Source organism: Mugil cephalus, chromosome 1, assembly GCF_022458985.1.
Source record: "Mugil cephalus isolate CIBA_MC_2020 chromosome 1, CIBA_Mcephalus_1.1, whole genome shotgun sequence".
NCBI classification, from domain to species: Eukaryota; Metazoa; Chordata; class Actinopteri; order Mugiliformes; family Mugilidae; genus Mugil; species Mugil cephalus.
In genome coordinates, this window is record NC_061770.1 from 5,558,506 (window position 1) to 5,581,475 (window position 22,970).

The following is a 22,970-nucleotide window of genomic DNA, read 5'->3' on the forward strand; positions in this document are numbered from 1 at the left end:
ACTAGTGACTCAACTTGACATAATCACAGAAAAACATCCACATAGATACACACTGAGGTTTTGCTGGACATTTACAGATAAGCACTGAGCAGAATATACGTTTATCATATTTTCTGTTCTGTTACTTGATTCATTTTTCTCAGTCCACACGCACGGTGTTTCATTTCATTTATTGTAATCTGTTGTGTACAGTCAGATTGTTACAAAAACACGTGCTTTCAGTTCTCTCTCTGTTTCTCTGTTACACACACACACACACACACACATTCTGAGGCTGAATCTCTACGTTCTTCTTTTTTTCCATTGGACCTTTGACTTTTGACTCACAGTTCAAAGCTGCTTATTCGTCAGTTATTACATTTTATTGAGCTATTTTTAACTCTTTAATGTATTTGTTGTTTTATGTTGATGTCTATTAGAATCTTGCTGTGTAAAGCACTCTGGGCTACATTCTGTATTAAAGATGCTTTAAAAGGGTCACACCTGGCAGAAACCCATGGATATGAAAAACAGATCATTTCAAGTTCTAGGGCTAAAAATATCAAGTTCTTCTTGTAGATGGCATCAGAGTAAACCAGAGTGGAAAGAACAAATGAATTGGTTGATTAACAGAAAATGAACCAGCAGCTATGGTGATGATCAGTGTGAGTGCTTTTCTTAGTCAAACAGTGTGAATTAGGATTTTAGATATAAGAATAATAGTGACACCAAACTAGCAACTTGAAAAGGTCGTCCTGAACAATTTGGCACCTGCTATTTTCTGTGTATTTGTGTGCAGTTTTTGGTGCCCAATAAACGTATTAAAAAATAATAGGTAGAGTAATTGATGATGAAGTAAATAGTAAGTTTCAGCTTTAGAGAAAGTCAGGAAGTTTCAAATAAAAAGGATGATCTCCTGGTACGAGGGAGACGTTTAGAAGAATAGTGTCTTTGTCATATGTACAGTCCCAATGGAAACGGTGTCAGTGCTAATTTATGTAATGTTTCAGTTGTTCTGATATTTGTGATGTTTTGCTCTGTGGCAGTGACTAATAGTAGATTGTTCCAGTGTTTCTTGTGTCCTGAAGTAGTTTCTGCATATGTTAAGAAGAGATAAAAACCAGTGTGGACATTTCTAAAATGCACTCAACAAGATATGTTTTTCTAAATCCTGTGACTTGGGATTCAATTCAGGCTGCTCCAGTGCTTTAAACATGACTCCTCATGCTGTGAATCTTTGTCTTGAACTATGAATTTGAATCTTTGGAAATAAGCAAAACCTTTTAACTCTAATTTGACAAGTTTATGTGATTGTTCTATATTTCTTGACGTCTGTGTTGGTGAGGATTTAGCCAGTTTTGTCTCACGCTCAAATCTCATCTCTGTCTCTCTTTTCCTTCCTGTCTTTTTCAGTGATCCTACATTAAACCACCCCAGGAGGAGGCACTCCTCTGGAAACATCTCCACCACTCTGGAGATGCTGCCAGGACTTGAGGGTTTCCAGCTGGACACTTATGGCAGGGTAGATATAACCAGCCGTCCACACACATTCACATGCACAGATAAAACCCTGAGAGGTCTGTTTGCTCAGAGCATATACAGTGGATGTATCTCCTGCCTCCATCTTCACCTCTGTGTTTCTTTGCCAGTCTGTGTCGTACGCTCAGTTCCTGTACCCCACCAACGCTCTGGTGAGGCACAAGCCCTCATCGACCAGCGACCTGACGCTGCAGATCCCTGTGTCCAGGAGCACACACAGCATGCCGGGCAGGAGCTACCCACCCAGCCGACTGAACAGCACTCTAGGACTCGACCTTGGTAATATACAACAATCAGACTGGTTACAATCACTTCTCATTATATCATTACCATGGGTGACTGTGAATGGCTGTGGCATTAGATCCTAATGTGAGCATCAGTGTTGTTCAGTTGGGAGATTGTGAGTTTAAATGTTGTGCTGATGGTTGTGCTTGTTCGGTCCTCAGAGTGATGTGTTTTCCTGCTTGTCTACCAACACACATGCTGATGTGATCAGTTTAAGCTCATTATACGTATATGCCTCCCAGGCCAGTTTTCTGTTCGTGCTGTGCGACACATTTTGGATTAATAGTAATATAAGTCATTTTCCATTTTAAGCTACAGTTACACAGCTGGTTAAATCAGAATAGTGTGATTTAAGCATCAGCGCGTCATGATGCATCAGTATGAAGGTAAATCCAGGAAGTAAAGGCAAAGGGTAGGACTGTTACTGCACGGACACAGAAAAGAAAACAAACACAGGATGGACATGATGAGATGAAACGAGTTGTTGCAGCTGTGCTGGACCATCATCATTTTTATATTTTAAACATGTGTGCGTGCACCCTGTGTCACGTCGTTCGTGTCGGTGACAAAACCCTGCATTAGTTTCTAAACCCCTCTCTCTAATCCCAACCCTCTCATTAACACAACACAGCTGTGTGTTCGAGTGTGTGTATCATGGTATCATTGCCGTGTTAGTGTTCACACTAATATCAGGTTTATATTTTTAGTCGTCCTGTGACACATTTTAATATTGTGCTCTTAAGGCTTCTGGATTTGCATGTCATATGATAGTTAAATAGAAACAGTCATTGGAGTTGCTCACAGTGATGACTCCATCATGCAGCCTTGCATGCATGTCTAGCATTATTAAAGGTATGCTCAGATATACCTATGTTAATGCTATAAAAACAGTGGGTTTTTCTTTTCATAGTGGACAGCAAGAATGCAGGAATGAAGATGACTGCTAACATTTCAAAATTAAAAGCAACTAAGTGATTTCTGCAGGAAAACAAATGCATAAGTAGGTAAACGTGATATAGATTTAGCTCCATCTTCTCACCTGACTCAAAAAGACAACCAAACAAAGACACTATGTCGTAGAATTGTTATGATGTTTAGCCTGGACAACCTTGTCAGTGGTTTGTGTGTCGTCGTATGTATCATTTATATTTCGGGTGTTGCAGGCCGATACCTGACCTCAGTTTTACACTTGACAAAATAAACCGCGTTATTTCTGAATGAATACGTATCTAATTCTAGTGAGCTGAATGTGTGTGTTGTTCAGGTGTGGAAGACGTGACCGATTACGACCCCAGCATCCTCAGTGACCCCCAATGGCCTTGTGGGAAACACAAACGCGTGCTCATATTTGCATCCTACATGGTAAGAAAACCTCAAATATTATTTTTACTTGACCCCTTTGATTTTAGTCTGTTATCAGACTTCAGTGTTCAGGTCTGCAGGACTGTGAATTCTCTCTGCTGTTGCAGCTTGATGCTTGTGATCTGAGAGGCTGTGATTTATCAGTGTTGTCATAGTTGTTACCTTGCAGCTGTCTCCTAAAAATAGACACACCGTTTTTATCATCCAGCCTGTGCTTGAGTGACCTCAACAAGACACTTTTTAATCAGACATTTGGACTTGGCGCTGACATATTGAAATCCAACACTCCAGCCTTAATCTAAATCACATTTTATAACAGCATCATCAGGATTTATCAGCAACATCACAAAACTGTAATCTAATGTGGCAGTGTTTCAGGAGAACTAATTTGACGTATTTAATCTAATGCAGGCTCTTTTTAGGATTTTTTTTTTATTATTTACAAAAAAAAAGCCTAATGACGTGGAAAGTGTGGCGGACAACTTGTTGGTTGGCCTTTACATTTCTACATTTAATAGTTTGACTCCAAGCACAAACTCTTTAGTTCCACTCTAAAAGAGCTTTACGTACTCAACGGCGTCATTTACTTCATCTGTGAGTTGCCATAATGTTTTGGTTCTCTTCTCGTAATATAAATTATATCACTGAGTCTAAAATGTCAACTACGTAGGCAGTTTTAACAAGTAGCAGGATGATGAAGAGAGCAAATAAGGCAGTGTAAGCAGGACGAAGGATGGAGGATTGTAGAACTTAAAGTAATTACACACTCACTCACAAAGCTCCTTCACAACAACAACATAATTATCCTATATACAGCAGCTTAGATTTATCCCTCAGAGAGGAATTCAAATTTATGGGCACGCACACACTCAGACTGTATCATCCTGTTCAATACATCATGAAAGATTACAGCTGTGTCACAGATCATACTGTGAGTGAATGTGTGTGTGTTATTAATACACAGTGTCATTTCACCACCTACTGTAAATGTCACCTCTCACCTAAAACACGCCCTCAGAATAAACACGGTCAGGATCACACAGGCTTATGGCCTTGCTTTAGGATCCCATCTTCGCTTTCATGCTCTGTATGCAAATAAACCCCAACATCATCTGGGCCACAGTCGATTATTTTAACTAGCTGCTGTCTCCAATGGACCTTTAAAGCTGTGACAGAACAGAGAACAGTGCTGTTCTACGTGTGTGCGTCGTGACTTTGACACATGTGCCAAGTTATTATTTACTGATCTCTTCATTGATCCCTGAGCTTAGATAGAACAAAACTCAGATTATAACTCCAACCCTGGACGCCTCCATATGCACCATAATCTCCACCCATACAAGGAAACGGAGAAATCTGTGATTTGAGGAAATGTGTAACTTAAGTGGCATTTTGATGACTGTAAATGAAAGCATTATTGAGTCTATCGTGGAGATATTCACAGAGAAAAATATTTACTCCTTTAGTGTTTCCATCTTCATGAGAGCATTTACATTTTCTGACCATTGTTTGACTTTTAAATGTCTGTGCTTACACTTCAGCCTGATTTTAGATCTCTTCTTTCCTTTGTTTATGCATTCTACGTTTGTCTTTTTCTTTTCCCTTTCTTTTTCTTTGGTCACTCTATAACTTTTCTGTTTCATCCTCCAGACGACGGTTATAGAGTACGTCAAACCATCTGATCTGAAGAAAGACATGAACGAGACTTTTAAGGAGAAGTATCCTCACATTAAACTCACCCTCAGCAAAATACGCAGGTGTGTTTTTTAATAGACTAAATACGTTCTGCTAACTCTCAGAAGTGGAACCATCATGACAATAGAATACAGTTGAACGGATGTCTCTGACTTTGTGACGTCTGCTCCGTCTCAGCCTGAAGAGAGAGATGAGAGTAGTGGGGGAGGACTGTGGTCTGCAGCCTGTGACCATTGCCATGTCGTTCGTCTACTTTGAGAAGCTGGTGCTGCAAGGTCGCCTGAATAAACAGAACCGGTACGTTAAAACCTGATCCTCATAGAACTCAACAGTTGCATTTGTGTCGTTGCTCATCATCACTGGTCACAGTTTAGATAAAGATGGATCACAATGAACTAAAGTAATTCTTACCACAGTTAGGCTCAGGAGTACAACTTCTACACTAAGAACAACATGTTGTTGGATGAATGTGTTGAGCAATTAAAAGCTGGATATGCCAGCATGCTTTAATGCTGAGTCTACAGTGTTCGATGCAGGAGAGGCCCCTCTGTTTATTTTTAGCAGCTTATTGGTGAGGCAGGAAAAACAATACGCTTTCCCATTCCGATCAATATTGTTTTGTTGATCATCCCCGTTTGTAATAGGCTGTAATTCAAACACTTGTGCTCTTCATTCTCCATATACCACACAAACCAAATCAGCAGTCTCTCTGTGGCTATTAAAGTCCTGGACATCATGAAAAACACAAATAATTATTATTCAAAAAAAGTAATAATGTGCAAGTGAGCTGCAGTTTAACCCATAATATTGTTTTATCTGAGTCTACTCTAATGAAACTGTTGAAATTAAACATGAGTTAGACCTTTTCTCCGTCTAGCAGTAATTATTCTGTACTGTATTTGCTGGGAATCCTGTTTAATTGTGCAGCTGCAGCACAACTCTTCACGTTTGTTTGAAACGTTGTTGTAGTCGGAAGCTGAAAGCTCAATAATTATCATTTAAACTGTAAAACTACCATTGCTCTGGTCACGGTTTATTTCTGTCTCTCGTTAGAACTGTACATCACATTCATCAGGACTCAAATTTTAATGAGACTCCTGTGAGCCCTGCCCTTAATATGCAGAGAACTCCTGTCACCTAAATGGTTGTTGTTGTGTTACAGGAAGTTGGTGTCAGCTGCCTGCATCCTATTAGCTGCTAAGATCAGCAGTGACCTGAAGAAACAGGAGGTCAAACACCTCATTGATGTAAGTCACACACTGTGTCATGGCGGTGCCCTCTGCCTGTCGCCCGGATCACGTTGCTCTCACTCAGGTGTTTGTGAGACTGTTCTACCTGAGCAGGTGGAAAAATACCTGCATGTGTCTGACCTTTAGTTTCTGGCCTTCACAGTTGAACTCATGACTCTCTTCACACACAGTAATGAACAATGTTTGATAGTAATAAATGCAGACTGGTAGAGCAGCATGAAATAGATAATTGGCCAGTGAAGATGATAAAATTATTTTCAGCATTGGTGTAAATTTGAGTGGCTGTATTTTAGTTAATACATTAAATATTCCTGAATCACCTCACGACATCTTTATACAAGTCATTGGAATTGTGTGTTAGAAAGTGTTTGCCTTGTACCTCGGAGCCTACACAAGGAAGTGATGTCGCACCAAGGCACTAAAAACTGAGATAGAAAATGAGGCTTATTTCTTAATTCATTTTATCAGGAAGCCTTTCTGCAGTCTCATCCTTTGTTGTCTGTTCTGACTCTGTAGAAGCTAGAGGAGCGCTTCAGGATCAGCAGGAGGGAGCTCATATCATTTGAGTTCACCATCCTGGTTGCCCTGGAGATGGCGCTCTACCTCCCTGAGAGCAAAGTCATGCCACATTACAGACGACTTATACAGCAGCAGCAGTTGTAGCAGCACTGCGGCGCACTGATGCTCCTCTCCAGAGACACTCGCACCTTCTGGCTGCAACACTGTGAAGGACGGATCCTCATGATGCCTGGTTCAGAGGCTCAGAACATCATCCTTCAGCTCCACACTGTGTTGGAGGTAAAGCCCGGGCTGGCAGTATGTGGCCCGAAGGCATAGCAGCACGAAAGCACCTTTGCCTTCTCCCCTCCCTCAAGCACCAAAGTGATGACACACTAAAGGCTTTTTGACCAGCAGATGAACGGTTCAATTGAGAGACCACAGAATAAGTTGTCTTGTAGCAGATTAAGACATTTCAGCTGCAGCACCAGTCCAGCAGATGGCTAATCCTGGACTGTGCCTCACTCTTTGGAAAACTTCTTCTCAAATTCAGCAGAAGTGCACACTGTATTGGCATTAAAGTTCCCTACTTCTGGTTAACCAGACACACTTCTGCATTTGTTTAGTTTAGTTTTGTGGCAAAACCTCTGTTTTAGGTCCAATTCATTTTTCTGTGACCAGGAACTTTGCTCACAAACGAGAACTAAACTGGTAGCATCCTATCATCACAATCTCTCCCAAAAATGTCTCACCTTATTATTTTTTTAACATTATTTCTTCATGTCTCCGTTCTCTTATTTTTGTCTTGTTTCTCCGTCCTCTTCTTTATCTCTTTCTTCATCTTCTTCTACTTCTCCTCCTCTTTCTGCTCCACGGTTGTTTCATTAATGCCAGAACAGGTGCAACAATTAGTTGATGAATGGAAAATTATTCTGCAGACCATAACATTAATCCATTTACTGTACTGCCCCAGATGGAGAAACTAAACACTGACACAGAGAATAAGAGTTAGTGTTGTCTGTGAAGACGTTAATGGAACAGAAGGAACTCTGAGATTTCCTCATCCTATCTGCACTGTGAAGGAACATCACAGATACCAAATCCTTTTTATTTATGGACGATTTTACAAAAACATGTCATTATTTATTATTTGTTTTCACTGTATTATGAAGGGACAAATCTATAACAAAACAGAGGTTTCTACGAAGATGTTTGACCTTTTTCCCTTCATACCTTCATGTTACAGCAGTGGAAACTCTGCTCTGATAAAAACAACCATTGGAGGAAAAACAACAACTGCACAAACACTTCCTGTAGAGCCTCTGTTGATTTTTGCACTTTGCCTTTTAGCTTCACAATCCTGAATCTTTATTTTGTCACAAAGTACCAATGCTCATATTTTTATACTTGTGGAGTATCTTATTGTAATGTTGTACATTGACAACTGTAACTGAGATTTATTTATTGCTACTAATCCTCCAGATGAGGAACTATGAATGGCAGTTGAGTGTCAGACCTGCAGATGTTGTGCTCTCTTACTAGATAATGTAACTCCAGATGTTTGGACATGATTCCTCGTCTTGAAGTCCCTCCACAGATGTTCTTTTCTCTCGTGTGTTAAAGAACGTGCGTTCTGCGGTTGGAGTTCACCTGCATCACGTTGGAGCAGGAGAGCTGATTGTGTTTGTGCCAGATTTATATGATGAGTTCTGTACATGACCTGAACGCATCTCCACAAAGATGTCAGGTGTTGGATTCTGTTGTGTTCCAACGTACGTTTTAGATATCTGTCTTTATAGCAGTGCTAGTTTTTAATGATGATGCAGCCATGTCATATAGCACACACTCTGTATATACACGAGTTCAACTATAATGGCTATGTAGATTATATTCTTTGACAGTTTTATCAGGTGGGAAATTATGTTGTTTAATTTTAGGCCTGTTAGGCCTAAATGTTCAGTAATAAACGCTTTAAACAATAAAAATAATAATCATAATAAAGAATAACAACACAATGACCACCAACCAAGAATCTGACAAAACTGATTGCAAAGTTGTCCAAATACTTTCTGTTAGGTCTCACTTCAAAGAGTTTGTTCATTTCTAATGACCTAGTTGTGGCCTTTTCAACCACTATTCAGGCTGCCTGGTAACCGAAACCCTTGTCATTGTGGACAGATAAAAACATAGTGATCCACTTTCAGTTTATTTCATTGGTTGAGTTGATGCATCGTGGCAGCCTTAATCTGGATTAGAGCTCATTACCATGCAACATAATCACAATAATGTAACCCTGGAAAAACTACATATTTAACTGCAATCAAGAAAGAAATGAAGTCAGCTTTAAAGTGAAGGCAAGACAAAATAAAAAGCACGTATTTGGAAGGAAAACTGGAGTGAGTTTCAGGTCTGTGCAGAACGTAGCTCTCCAAGATGTAGTTGTTTTCTCTCCTGCTTTAACAGATGTGATGCCGTAGAATCCATACTGTACAATTTGCACTGACGCAGCTCCTAACAGGAACTAACTGTTGGAGCAAAGCTCTGCAGAGACCTGGAGGACGTCCTCTGTTTAAGATGAAATATATTGAAAGAAGCTTGTCATTAGACAACATGCGAAATATAATCCTCTGCTTGGGAGTAGGAGCAGCACAGCGTCTTCTAAAGTGGTTTTCTCTACATTAGAGATTTGTGATATTGACTCTATGCAGCTTTTTATTCCGTCCTCATCCTCTTCTTCCTCCTCAGTGCGTTTACCTATAATGTGCCACAGTGTTTATATTTGACCTGTCACTCTTATTTAAAAATCACATGTACACATTTTATCTACTTTTTGGTTTTGTATGAATGAATTATTTGTATTTTATTCTTCTTGTGCACTGTAACACTGTAAAGGGAAACATTTACTAACTGTCTGTCTTTCATTTATAGCTATTGTTTTTACATTTTAAGTTAAGTTTGTCGTTAATATTAGATTTTTATATTGTGTTTGCTTTTTTTGACAACATGGACGAGCGGCGTTGCAGTCCAGGCATCACGTGACGGAAATATTATTAATGTTTTGTGTGGTCTGTTGTTGCTACTGTTGTTCACAACACATTTACACATTACAGGTGGCTAAAGACGCATCACATTAACTTGTGTCAAGAGCTGAGTTTTTTACTTTTTTTTACATGAAATTGAAATGCAGTAGCATAAACTGTCTCTAGTGTCATCGCTGTACCTGCAGTGTCAACAGGCTACACTGCTGGAGGTCAGTATGCAAAGTAGGAGGAAGTGAGTGACTGAAAATATTTATGGAAATATTTTGTAAAAGATAAAGACCGTATACTGTTAAAACTGCCAATGTTCAATTCAGTGTCAAGTTTATTTTCATTAAAATATGTAAATTACTGCTTTTTATTGTGGTGTTTTGTTACACTTGAATACTCATGTAATACATAAGTAAGTACATATCTTGACAGAGAAACATTAATCCTATATTAAAAAGTACGTGTTCCAACACATTACCAAACTACAGTATTTGCAGCGCAACGAGGCGTAAATAAAGGCTATAATCAACATAACAAAATAAACATGTTCATTTTACTTGGAAACGAATACAAGAGCTCATCGTCACTGTTAACGTTTTAAACCCATATGCACATTACATAAATACTTAACATGGAAACCACCTCTACCTGTCTATCAGCACTGGAGGAGCTGACGAATGAGCAGATTTATGGTGCACTGGAAGTGAACAGGAAGCTAGCACATCATCGCCATCTCTACAGGTAACAGTCAGTGTTTTGGGCTTTCACTGGAACCAGTGGCAGACGGCTGGTTTGGAGTTAAGGTACAACATCTACAACGGACAGTCTACAGTTTATGGCAGGCCTATCCAAACAGCAGCCCACAGGCCACATGCGGCCTGGGACCAACCCCTGAGAGGCCCCGCCTGGTGTCTACATCACCTGAACTGAGAAATGTAGAGGGACGTGGATATTTTTAGGTGTTGCTAGGGGTCTAAAATGTGTCCTCGTTTAACACTGAAACGTAGACATGACGATGAAGACAACACTCACTTATTTTATCATGAAGTTCAAACGCCAAACCTGTGTTTAATTTGCTGGGAGGGTGCTGGGGTAATAAAAGATTTTTATTAAGTTAAATGCACTCTGCAATGTACCTTGTTAAATATGACCAGGAACAATTCATTCTTTTTATTTTAGTTTTATTTAAGTGAGAAAGTATTTCTAATTCTGTTCCATTACAGCTCTGTTATTGTGTTTATGCACTTATTGGTGTGCCTTTGTCATGTTAGCAAATTTAAAAGATGAGATAATCCTTTGAATTATGGATAAAAAGTTCATATTTTCCATCTCATGGATCTGTAGTGGTTTGAAATTTGTCAGTGCCAGCTACTTACTGGGCACAGCTACATTTCTTGACCTTAAACTTTGACCCAACAGAATTTGTAACTGAATATCCCTGGTTTACGGGTTACAAACAATGGCATTCTGCAAACGTGAAAAAAAACTTCTGGTACGTAAAGATCTCTCTGTGACCGTACGAGATTTTCCCCACTATGCTGACGTGTAGCATGAGCCACTTTTAGCCACATTAATATAGAGTAGAGTACAGAGGAGGTGACGTGTTGTTGATATTATCAAAACAACCACGGGGAGCACTGTAGAGCGAGTCGGTGCCAGTGTTGGAAACATCCTCTTCACAGTAGTCGAGTTTACTCAGGGCACCGTCATCCTGGAGGAAGAGACAACACATTTCAACACATTTCTAATGTTTGTCATCACACATATGGAGAATGTTCCTACATCTGAAAACAAGTCTGTCTCTATGTATCAAACATTCACTATTTAAATATACTAAATACTAATGCTGCACAAACAATTTGCATGTTGGACAGTGAGACATGACAAATACCAAGAATTGTCTCCACCAAATGAAAGCACTGACAGTTTACTGGTTTTACCATAAATGTAACAGTGCTCAGGACAGATCTTTGTCGCTGCTACTTATGAGTATGAATCTGAATCAGAGAACGCACATTAAAGCCCTGGATGGAGGTTTTGTCCTCGTTAAGTGACCATGTTACTCCAAACGGCCATTTTGGTAAAGCTTTCACATACCTTTAGAAAATGGTGTGAAAGGTTTTTGTGCTGTCGTTATCACGTTTGAACTGAACAAAACTCACTGTCAGGCTGTCACATGAAAACTGAAGTTTCTCAATCCTGGACCACACTTCTAATTACCCCTTCAGAGGACAGCTGACAAAGCTGTAGTCATCTGTGTCTGATACTAATAGAAGTTTGTTCCCCAACAGTTCTAACTGGTTTTAATTTTAAGATCAATTGGCTGGAAAATATAACAGGTCCACAGCACAGAGCTTCACCTCGTCCAGTTCACAACTGATAACACTACCATAAAGAATGTTTTCCTAGAGCTGAAACTGTACCACAGTTCTACTGACTCTCTCCTGAGGACTCTGGTTGAGGCTGTAGTCATCTGAGCTTTCAGCTCCGTTTGGTTTGACGTATTTAGCGCAGGTGTAGACTGTAGATATTCCCTCAGGAGGTGAACTGCTCCGTTTGTCCTCTCTGATCTCCTCATACAGCCGGTCGGTCTGCAGGAGGAGGAACAGAAGTATGTTTTGTTAAAATCTGCTGGTTTCACAAACACAATGAAGCTCTAATATCTGACTCAGACTCACCCATGCGACGTCAGTGTACACTGATTCTATGGGAGACACTGGAAAACATGCTTCAGAAAATAATTTGACATGAAGAGACTTTTAGACACTTTGTCGTAACCAGAACCAAACTTCCTGTTTTTGCTTTTTGCATTGCATTTAATAACACAAATAAGAAACAACATGACTGATTAGAAATTAAAATGAATGGAACCACAATACAGACATCCGGTTGTCTGTTGTAGTGCTACTTGACTTCACGTAATGAATTAATGAATAAGCAGAAGAAAGGAAAAGAGCAGATTGAAAGCTGATGCCAATATGTGTATGTACATCTCTCTCTGTATAGATAGATAGATAGATAGATAGATAGATAGATAGATAGATAGATAGATAGATAGATAGATAGATAGATAGATAGATAGATAGATAGATAGATAGATAGAAAGTGATGGAAGTATAACCTCACCTTTAGGTTTCGTGGTCCTCCTCCACTTGCAGAAAATCATCAAAGCCACAGATAATATGATGATCATGAAGACTAGAGTCAGAGCCACGTAAAGGATTAAACCTGATAACAGATGGACAGTGAACAGTAGAGCAGTTTATTTTACCCTCAACCACTGTTTCAATCATTCTGCATTTGGAGACTTGAACGCCTCCTCATTCCAGTTATTGCTAACATGGGTTGTCCACATCCTGTGAGGGGCTGCAACTGATCTTTATTTCATTATGTTGTTTAGCTATGTTTAGAGGTGATGCTTTTAACCATATTGCCAAATCCTGACCTTTAAATGTGATTAGTGACTGTAGTAAGTCACATGTCATTCAGTCAGCTAACCAAGAACTCACCTTTCTGTAATTTTATCCTTCACTCAGAGGAAACCTGTTTTTTCAGCTGTATAAATAGTTTAAGATCAAATAAGTTTGGATGTATTGCTTTGGGTGTCTTAAATGAAACATCATAGTACTTCTTCCACTACTGTTCAGGTGTCCTTCATTGATAAATATGTACACTCATAATGTACCTGAACCTGCAGATGATGACGCAGGCTGCACTGGGCCTTCAGAGAAGGAGGAGGAAGTGGAAGTGAGTGGTGTTGGTGGAGTGGAGGATGATGGGAAATATGTTGATGTTGAAAAAGGTCCAAGACTCAGTGTTGGTTTAGGAGGCGTTGAAGCTGTGAACAATGAAAGTTATCATCAGTGCTCAGCTATAAAACTATAAAAGTGTGTCTGGTTGTTAGGAACAGTTTGACTTATTTGGTGTTTCACATCAGAGCTGATGAAAATACTCTGAACATATTAGACTCAGAAGAAGAAGCTTCAGTGAAACAGACATGAAGCAACATTTTCATGACTTTCAGTAGAAACTCACCTTCTGTGACAGTGATCTCAAAATCCTCAGATGAATCTTTGGACCAAGTTCTCTCTCTCAGATAACACCTGTACCATCCTGAGTCAGACTTTTTCAGCTGTGTGATGCTCACATACAGAGTGTCAGCTGATAGGACACCTCTTTTTATATATTCAATGCTGTATCTGTCTCTCTGAGCTTTGACCTCAGTTGTGTCAATGAGAATGTTTCCTTCTTCACATTTATTCCTACAGAACAACCTCCTGCCTCCAGAAAATGTAAATGAACATTCAACTGTGATGTTTCCTCCTTCTTTTTCTGTATAGATTCTTCCATTAACGAGACCAGTGTTTCCATCCTGCAGAGCTGTTGAAAACATGAACAATCATCAGTTACTATCTTCATAGAAGCTGCTGTTAATAACATTTACAGAGATCAAAATAGTAAGGTGATAGGACGGAGCGATGAGATAGTCGTGATCATTTATTTTAAATGGGCCCATTTTGCAAATGAATCCATTTTATTCAGTTTATTAACTAGCCATTACTTTTACAGTTTGCATTTCAGAACACCACTTCCTGTTTCTCTGTGACAACTAAACTGAAAATAGAGCATTCACAACCCCTCACCCCCCAACTGCACAAACAACCGACTCTCCTCCACCACAGTTTTTTTTAAAGTTGTTCTACTTCTTTTTTTAAGCACCTTCACGCGTCTTTTTTCTCCTTCAACAACCTCCTGTTGGTTTTCTTTGTTATTTATTAGTCATACTACCTCTGCAACAACATGCAAAACATATAATCCCTGCAATTCCTATTTACATTTGCACTTTTATTCACTTCACTCTTACAGGTACTTTTACATTCTCCATGAACAGTTTAGAAAAAGTTCAAATATATATATATATTATTTTATTTATTTTTAATATACTTGTATTGTTACATTTTTTTGTACCTTAAAAGTGTCTTGTTCTTGCATGTCATGCTGCTCATATGTGCCTTAAACGGGTCCACGGGAGCCAAATACATTTTTCTGAATCTGAAAGCAAACACTAAACTAAACTCAGCACTTCACCTTCCTATCTAACAGGTACAGGAGAAAATCAGAATAAAAAAGAAAAAGGACAGCCCACCCCTAACTGGCATCAAAAAACTCAGAAACTTGAAGAAAAAGTGGTCAGTAGGAAGATGGATGAAAAAGTCTACGCTGGAGGACTGTATCATCCAGGAGCCAGTGACACTCCTTGGTCCTGCAGGGCCCAGAGCAAAGACACACTTCTCGATTCATCTCAACATATTAAATATGGTTGATGCAGTGTAGGTGTCATGAGTTTAAGGCGGTTGATTTACTTTAGTTACTATTTCTGAAGGCTGGTTCCTGTATCTGCAGTGTGTGACAGAAGAAACACAACTGGCCGCACTTCTTTAACAGTCTACCCACAACAAAAGAGAACTACACATCCACTGAGCAAGATGAACTTAATTGTAGTTTCAACAAAAGTGAAGATTATCTATTGGAGAAGAAAAAGTGAAACAAAAAACTAGACTGTAGAATTAAAACATTTTCATTTCATCATAGGTTTATAGTTTAAAGCACTCTCTGCTACTTTCAGTGAACTCTATGATTAAGAGACTCACCTCCAGCTTCCAAACCGAACTCCCCATTAAAACATATTAACAAGAAAACTGACAATAATCTCTCAATAAATGAAGACAGTTCAGTTGACAACAAAGAACATGTCACAAGATGAATGAAAAGTGAATGAACTCACCAAGGAAGAAGAAGAAGAAGAAGAATATCCAAGTGTTTCTGACTTTCATCTTGAGGCTGAATACTGCTTCTCTTCTTTCTTCACTAGCAAACCAGGAACTTGTCACTTCTCTAAATGATGGAGTTCCTCCTCTACAAACAACACTCACTCAGCTCTACACTCCTCCCATCTCTTTGTTTCTACCACAGAGTAAAAAACAAAGAGTCCATTTTAACCCAACATTTTATTTGAATCCTTCTTCTTAACTGAAATCATTTCAGACTGTTCATTAAATAACTATTTCTTTCTTCATGAGTTGTGTTGCCAAAGTATTCGCTCACCTGTCTTTACACACATACGTCTGCGCACACTTTGAAGCTGTAACAGCTTCAACTCTTCGGCAAAGACTTTCCACAAGGTTTAGGATTATGTTTATGGGATTTTTTTTTTTATTATTCTTCTAGAAGCACTTTTGCCAGGTCAGACATGAGGCCTGGCTCTCAGTCTTCACTCTAATTCATTCACAGGTGTTTTCTGTTGGACTGGTAGCATCCTACCACTTCACAGAACTTTTACCTGAGTGCTGCTATTTTAATTCTCCTTGGACATCTGGCTGAGGAGGAGGAATTGCGACTGTTTTTAAGAGTGACTTTAAATGCAAATAGATATCGCTGTCATCCTCCTTCACCAGCTTTGAACTGAGCCTGCTTGAGCTGGGGCATTCTAACACGGTGTTGCGTGCTGTGGTTTATCAGCCTCCTAAATACAAGAGACACTTTTTAACAGATTTTTCTGTGTTCTTGTCTGATATTATGCCTAAGTATGACCGGGTCCTTATTGTTTGCAGTATTCATGTGTGTTGCCCTGAAAATCCTTTGGTGCAGGACTTTTTAAACATCACTGACTCTTTTTAATCTTGTACAGTCTGTACTTGAGTCTACACATGAACGTGGTCACCTGCTTCATCTTGTTTTATCTTATGGTTTGCCTGTTTTTAACCTGGAGATCTGTGACGCTTTTTTCTCAGATCATATGCCTGTACAGTTTGAAGCTGCTGTCTGCTGTCAACCAGTTAAATCTCGCACTGCTGCTCCTTGCACATGTCGAGTTATTAACACTTCCACTGCTGCTCACTTCTCAGATGCCTTCAGTCAAAACTGCATCATGCCTGAATCTGTGTATGAGGATACAGAGGCTCTTAACTCATGGTTTCTCTACATCTGTCAAACTGCCATAGACATTGCTGCTCCATTAAAGACCAGACATCATAAAACCAAATCGGGGGCAGAGCCCTGGCTGAATGAAACAACTCGTGCTGCCAGGCAGGATTGTCGAAGAGCTGAGCAAAAGTGGAAAAAGGACAAATTGGAAGTGTCTTTTCAAATGTTGAGGGATTACTGGCGTCATTACCGATCCACTGTGAAAAACAAAATATTTTTTTGATATTGTCTTGTTAAACTGCCACAAGCCTCGTGTGTTGTTTAAAGTGATCAGCTCTTAATGCACCGCAGACTGTTGGAATTGAGGCCTCCCCAGCTGTGTGTGAAAAATTTCTTCACTTCTTCACTGATAAAGTCAGTTCTACCAGAGCACTTATCTCATCTCCTGCCATTGACCCTTCAGTGTTTGTCCCCTGTTCTGCTGGGTTGGACAGATCTGAGCCTGTGACCATGCCCTATGTTCAGGAGATTGTTGGTCATTTGAAGCCTTCAGGTTCTCCAGATGAAATTTTCCCTCCCTGACTTTTTAAGGAGGCTTTCCAGAGTCATTAATAGCAGTCTGTCCTTTGGAGTGGTTCCTGTTCACTTTAAACATGCTGTTGTGCAACCTTTGTTAACAAAAAAAAAAAAAAAAAAAAACCTGGTCTGGATCCTAGTATTTTAGCAAACTTCAGGCAGGGTCTAAATTACTTTCCTTTCTAAAATCTTAGAAAAGATTGTCTATTCTCAGCTCATGGACTTTTTAAACGACTAAAATATTCTTGAGATTTTCCAATCTGGCTTTAAAACATTGCACAGCACCGAATCAGCGCTTTTAAGAGATTTTAATGACATATTTTAGCTACTGACTGGTCACTGTGTTGTCCTTGTACTTTTAGATTTGACTGCACCTTTTGATACAGTGGACCATGAAATCCTGATAGCTCGTTTGGAGCAGTGGATGGGCATCAGTGGCACAGCACTTGAATGATTCAGGTCCTAATAATTCAGGTGAGAATATATAAGGAAATATATACAAGTGTATGAAAATAATAAAGTTATGCATGTGTTATTGCTCAGGGTCAGTATAGTTATAAACATGGGTTATAGTTATAAACATTATTGCACATAGTAAGACCAGAGTCCCCTAGTATACAGGGAATATGCACTGGTATATGAGATGAGGTGAACATGAATTATTGCACATTAATGAATTATTGCACATTAAATAAATAATATGGGTTCTACACCCTCAAAGTGAGAAGTTATACAGGATAATGGCCACTGGCAGGAATGATTTCCTGTGACGCTCTGTGGTGTGATAAGTCTGGTGTTGAAAGAACTCCTGTGTCTGGCCAGCACGTCATGGAGTGGGTTCAAATCATTGTCCAGGATGGCTTTCACCTTGTGAAGCATTCTCCTGTCTGACACCACTGTCAGAGGGTCCAGCTTCACTCCCACAACGTCACTTGCCTTGCGTGTCAGTCTGTTCAACCTGTTGGTGTCTGCTACCCTCAAACTGCTGCCCCAGCAAACAACAGCATAGAAGATGGCACTGGCCACCATAGACTCATAGAAAATCCTGAGCATAGTCCTGCAGATGTTAAAGGACCTCAACCGCCTCAGAAAATAGAGGGGATTCTGGCCCTTTCTGTATAGGGCGTCTGTGTTCTTTCCCCAGTCCAGTCTATTATCAATGTGAACCCCCAGATACTTATAATCCTCCACTATGTCCACATTGACCCCCTAGATGGAAACAGGGGTCACCGGCACCTTGGTCCTCCTCAGATCCACCACCAGTTCCTTTGTCTTTGTCACATTGAGCTGCAGATGGTTCTCCTCACACCATGTGACAAAGTTGTCCACAACAGCCCTGTACTCCACCTCGTAACCCTTGCCGATGCATCCAACCACTGCAGAGTCATCAAAAAAACTTCTGGAGATGACAGTTCTCCGTGCAGTGGTGGAGGTCTGTGGTGTAGAGGGTGAAGAGAAAAGGAGAGAAGACAGTCCCCTGTGGGGCCCCGGTGTTGCTGACCAGCCTGTCTGACACACATCGTTCCAGGCGCACATACTGTGGTCTGCCAGTCAGGTAGTCAACGATCCACGACACCAAGAGGGAATTCACCTGCATCGCCATCATCTTCTCACCCTGAAAAGCCAGACGGATGGTGTTGAAAGCACTAGAGAAGTCAAAGAACATGATTCTCACAGTACTCACCATCTTGTCCAGGTGGGTGTAGACTCAGTTGAGTAGGAAGGTGATGGCATCCTCAACTCCGAGTTGGGGCTGGTAGGCGAACTGGAGGGGTCTAAATGTGGCTTGACCACGGGCGGGAGTTGCTCCAAGATGAGTCTCCAGTCTTCATGATGTGGGAGGTCAGCGCCACCGGTCTGTAGTCCTTCGAGAGGTCCTTTACCAGAGGTACATAAGCGGGGCTGAGGTGTACCAGGTTGTGATCTGACCTGCGCAGTGGGGGGAGGGGAGAGGAGCTGTATGCATCCTTAACATTAGCATACATCAGGTCCAGAGTCCTCTCCTCTCTGGTGGAACAGTTCACAAGCACGGTGTCATGGTTGAAGTATGGACGGTTGATGGTTTTATGACTAGGATTGCACCACTTGTTGTTCACTAGAACGGCAACCCCCCCTCCTTTCCGCTTACCGCTCCCGGTGCAATCCCTGTCGGAAGCCGTTGATGGAAACACATTGTCATCAGGAATGTCCTGGTGCAGCCATGTCTCCGTAAAGCACATTAAACTACACTCCCGATACTCCGTCTGACTCCTGGCTAACGCTGTTAACTCATCCACCTTATTGGCCAGCGATCTCACGTTTCCCATCGTGACCGCGGGGAGACTCGATCTATACCTCCTCTTATCCATTAGTCTCTGTTGTCTTTTCTTTCCTCCGCTGATTTTTCTTTCCTCTGCATCCTCGCTGAGTTCTTCTGCAGACCTCCTCAGATATATCAGCAGATCTGGAAGCCATGCCGGCGATCAGCTGATCCCCGCGTCTGTTGTGCCCGGCAGAGTGAAAGTGAAAGAAGTATCTCCACAACTGCTAACAAAGTGATCAAAACTGTTGCACCTCCAAAACTGTGGAATGGATTGCCGCACATTAGACAGGCCTCCTCACCGTCTCATTTTAAATCTTCTTCAAACCCACCTCTTCTCTCAGGCTTTTGACACTTGTAGCGTGTTTCGTCTTGTGTGAGAAGTGCGCTCTATTTTATTCTATTTCTCTTATTTATTTTTATCCTGTTTTATTTGATTTTATCTCATTTGATTTTATTTGTATCTTATTTTATTACATTTATCCTATTGTGTGCTTTATTGTTTTATTGTGTTCTGTTGTGCTATTTATTGTGTTTTTTTGTTTGTGTGTTTTTTATCTTGCTGTGCAGCACTTTGGAAACCTTGTGTTTGTTAAAATCGTGCTATATAAATAAAGTGGATTGAAATGGATATCACTGGTACCACGCTGGAATTCACTGAGCTCCTGAGAGACACATTCTTTCACAAATACTTGTAGAAGCAGTCTGTGAGACTAGGTGCTTGATTTTATACACATGTGGTCATGGAAGTGATTAGAAAACCTGAATTCAGCAATATAGTGTATTTCTACCAACCCATCACATCTGTATCTACTGTGAACACAGTTGTTCTTAAGCTGTAGTGGTACATATAAGCTCTCAACACAGCGGAGCTTCCAGTCAAGAGGCTGTATTTCAGAATCAGAATCACCTTGATTGGCCAAGTATGTGTGCACATAGAAGGAATTTGACTCCAGTCTCTTTGCTCATTGGTACAAAACAAAGCACTTAAAGGGGCTTTGGTGCAGTGGTGAGAGGCACAGCTTGGGGTTCGAAGGGCCACAAGTTCGCCTCCCGCCCTGTCTATGCCTGTGGTGCCCTAAGCAAGCACCTATCCCCCAATATGCTACCCGTGTGAACAAATGGATGGGTCAAACAGCAGGACATAATTTCCCCTCAGGGAACAATATAGTATATCAAAAAAGTGTAAAAATAAAAGTATAAAAAATAGTAAACTGTACAACATTTGACTAATCTTTAGTTTCTTGGCCACAAATGGAGGAAAGTCAAAGTTGAAACGTGCAGCAGAGAGAAACATCATGAACTTTCCTGATTTTCTCTTTAAGGAAACAACTCAAGGAAACAAAGTCAATAGTCTCTGGACCTTCATTCTAAACTATCAATCAAACAACCATGACTTTGACAAACGTTTGTATCCTACAGCTTATTTACCATAGCTCCTTTGAGTCTATGAAAAGCTGGTTTCATATTTTTATTCAGTCAAAATGAAAACTCTCCTACTGAAAACTCTCATATTGTTTCTTGTAAGGTTACTGGTATGTGAATCTAATTTGCTACTGCATTTAATTTTTATATTTTCTAAAGTTGAAATGAAAAACACTGATGAGCATTATTATTAGGAACACCACATTAACACAGGGTCAGACCCACTGACTGATGACAGTATGTAGATGGATGAACCTCTGTAACATCACCTATAGTTTCCTAAAGATGTCCCCCAGCAGATGTCGCTGTTGACCTGTCCACACCATGATCAGTGCAATTTCTGATCTTTTTTCTTTTTTCACAACTAACAAATATTTTTTTTTGTGCATTTTACATAAGACAATGGCAGCACCTCTGAAAATTCCAGGTATCCTGCTGTATCTATTGCCTTAAAGTCAGGACTGCTCCTAACAGTCTTCTTTGTTTTAGCAAGTGAGCAGGTGAAACCTGTAGGCACATGTTCAACGCACTTTCAGTAATGAGCACCAGGCCCCACTCCACCAAAAAAATGTATCTCCATTCTATTGAATGTATGTACAGATGTCATCATTAGTATTTTCAACCAAAAACAGGCTCTTCCCCTCACTAGCAGTACAACAAAATGAATCAAGTTGAAATTTAATTGAAAGTTAGATTTAGCAAATTACCACTAGAGCAAAATCAGATCTGAAAGGTTTCAGACCACACAAACCAGAGGATTTTAACATCAACCAGTTAGGAAATGACAAGAACTCCTCCATTAATCCAGGATGATTCAAAAAGTCACTTCTGTTTACTTGTCTACTTGAACCAAAGGTTCTGAAGCAACTTTCAGAATAAAAACAACTGGTTAATGCAGTCAGATTAGGACTGCATGGAAAGGCTAATAGAGCATTCACTAACATGCCATTGTCCTGAAAAACCAGGTAGAATAATATAATGTGAATGTTCTCAGTGAGGTAAGATATACAGTATTTTAGAACAATATTGTTGAGGGTGATTCCAGACACAGAAGTCATTACTATTCACAGTGGTGGTTCAAAGACACCAGCAAAGAATTAAGCAGTGACTCAAATGCCCCTTATATTAACACATGCTTGAGATTTAACTGATATGAGTTGTTCTTCATCATTAAAGATGTCACCTGTCACTGAAGACGACCAGGCTTTAAACCATGCTTAATTTTAAGACTTGATGTCACTCAAAGAGGTGTTTATTTTCACAACAATATGAATTTTTATTATTACATTTTGTTGATGGTTTTTACAGCATGATAAAACATAAATAAGATATCACACGGCATAAACTGTACAGCATATACATATATATACATATATATGTATATACACATTGTATAACTGCAACACAAGTGCTCATCTTTACTCTTAATATATTAAAGCTATACATATACAACACATAAATACTTATTTTTAACCAGAGTGTGACCTCTTCCTGTCTCTCAGTGCAGGAGACCAATCAGAAGCTTTATGGTGCCCTGGAAGTGAGATCACATCACTGTAAGCTGGCTTCATGTTTCATGAGGAGAATGACAATAAAGTATTTCTGAACAGCAACAGCAAACATGGTGAAACATAAATATATATATAAAAAAACAATAAAAATGAAATAAGGCTGTTAAAATGTTACACCAGCTATGATTTGAAAGAGTTAAGAGTCGGTTAAGCTTTTTTTGCTTGAAAGTTTTTCTTAAAATAAGCACAAAGTTCTTGTCTCTGACCAAAATATAAGATGTATTTCTTTGACTTCTCCAAATTGAGCTTCATATCAAACAGCAGCTTAAATTATTTTCTTAGAAAACATTTCTCAGTGAAAACTGTTCCAGTGACGTCGTTGGATCATCCAGAATAACAGACACGATAACACAAAGAAATCTTTGAATATTTGTCCAAAGCACTTTACAATACCTCTGAATAAAAACATTTAGCTTAACTAAAATGACCAACTATAGCAGCAGGTAACTAAAATATTACAGTTTATTTCAATCTGGCATATTTACCATTAATGTATCGACTGTGTCTCTACTTATTAAACCAATGACATGCTGGCTTT

General features: G+C 39.8%; 2 protein-coding genes across 2 annotated transcripts in view; one reads left to right on the plus strand and one right to left on the minus strand.

The window, feature by feature from the left end:
* The window catches only part of cables2b (Cdk5 and Abl enzyme substrate 2b), a 29,933-nt gene extending 19,935 nt beyond the window's left edge, over positions 1-9,998 (plus strand). Inside the window, exons 4-10 of the mRNA XM_047582362.1 lie at positions 1,393-1,501; positions 1,629-1,797; positions 3,068-3,165; positions 4,816-4,922; positions 5,038-5,157; positions 6,023-6,107; positions 6,627-9,998. Of these exons, the coding sequence (XP_047438318.1) occupies positions 1,393-1,501; positions 1,629-1,797; positions 3,068-3,165; positions 4,816-4,922; positions 5,038-5,157; positions 6,023-6,107; positions 6,627-6,773 (835 nt within the window). The 3' untranslated portion in view covers positions 6,774-9,998. The remainder of the gene's footprint in view (positions 1-1,392; positions 1,502-1,628; positions 1,798-3,067; positions 3,166-4,815; positions 4,923-5,037; positions 5,158-6,022; positions 6,108-6,626) is intronic.
* A 133-nt stretch (positions 9,999-10,131) lies between these two features.
* Positions 10,132-15,774, minus strand: LOC125006418. The gene is made up of 7 exons (XM_047582421.1): positions 15,423-15,774; positions 13,673-14,017; positions 13,323-13,475; positions 12,764-12,865; positions 12,316-12,365; positions 12,076-12,228; positions 10,132-11,348 (listed from the first exon to the last, which is right to left on the minus strand). Exons 1-7 carry the CDS (start codon positions 15,469-15,471, stop codon positions 11,208-11,210), a joined length of 993 nt encoding a protein of 330 aa, XP_047438377.1. The 5' UTR covers positions 15,472-15,774; the 3' UTR covers positions 10,132-11,207.
* Positions 15,775-22,970: the final 7,196 nt, after the last annotated feature.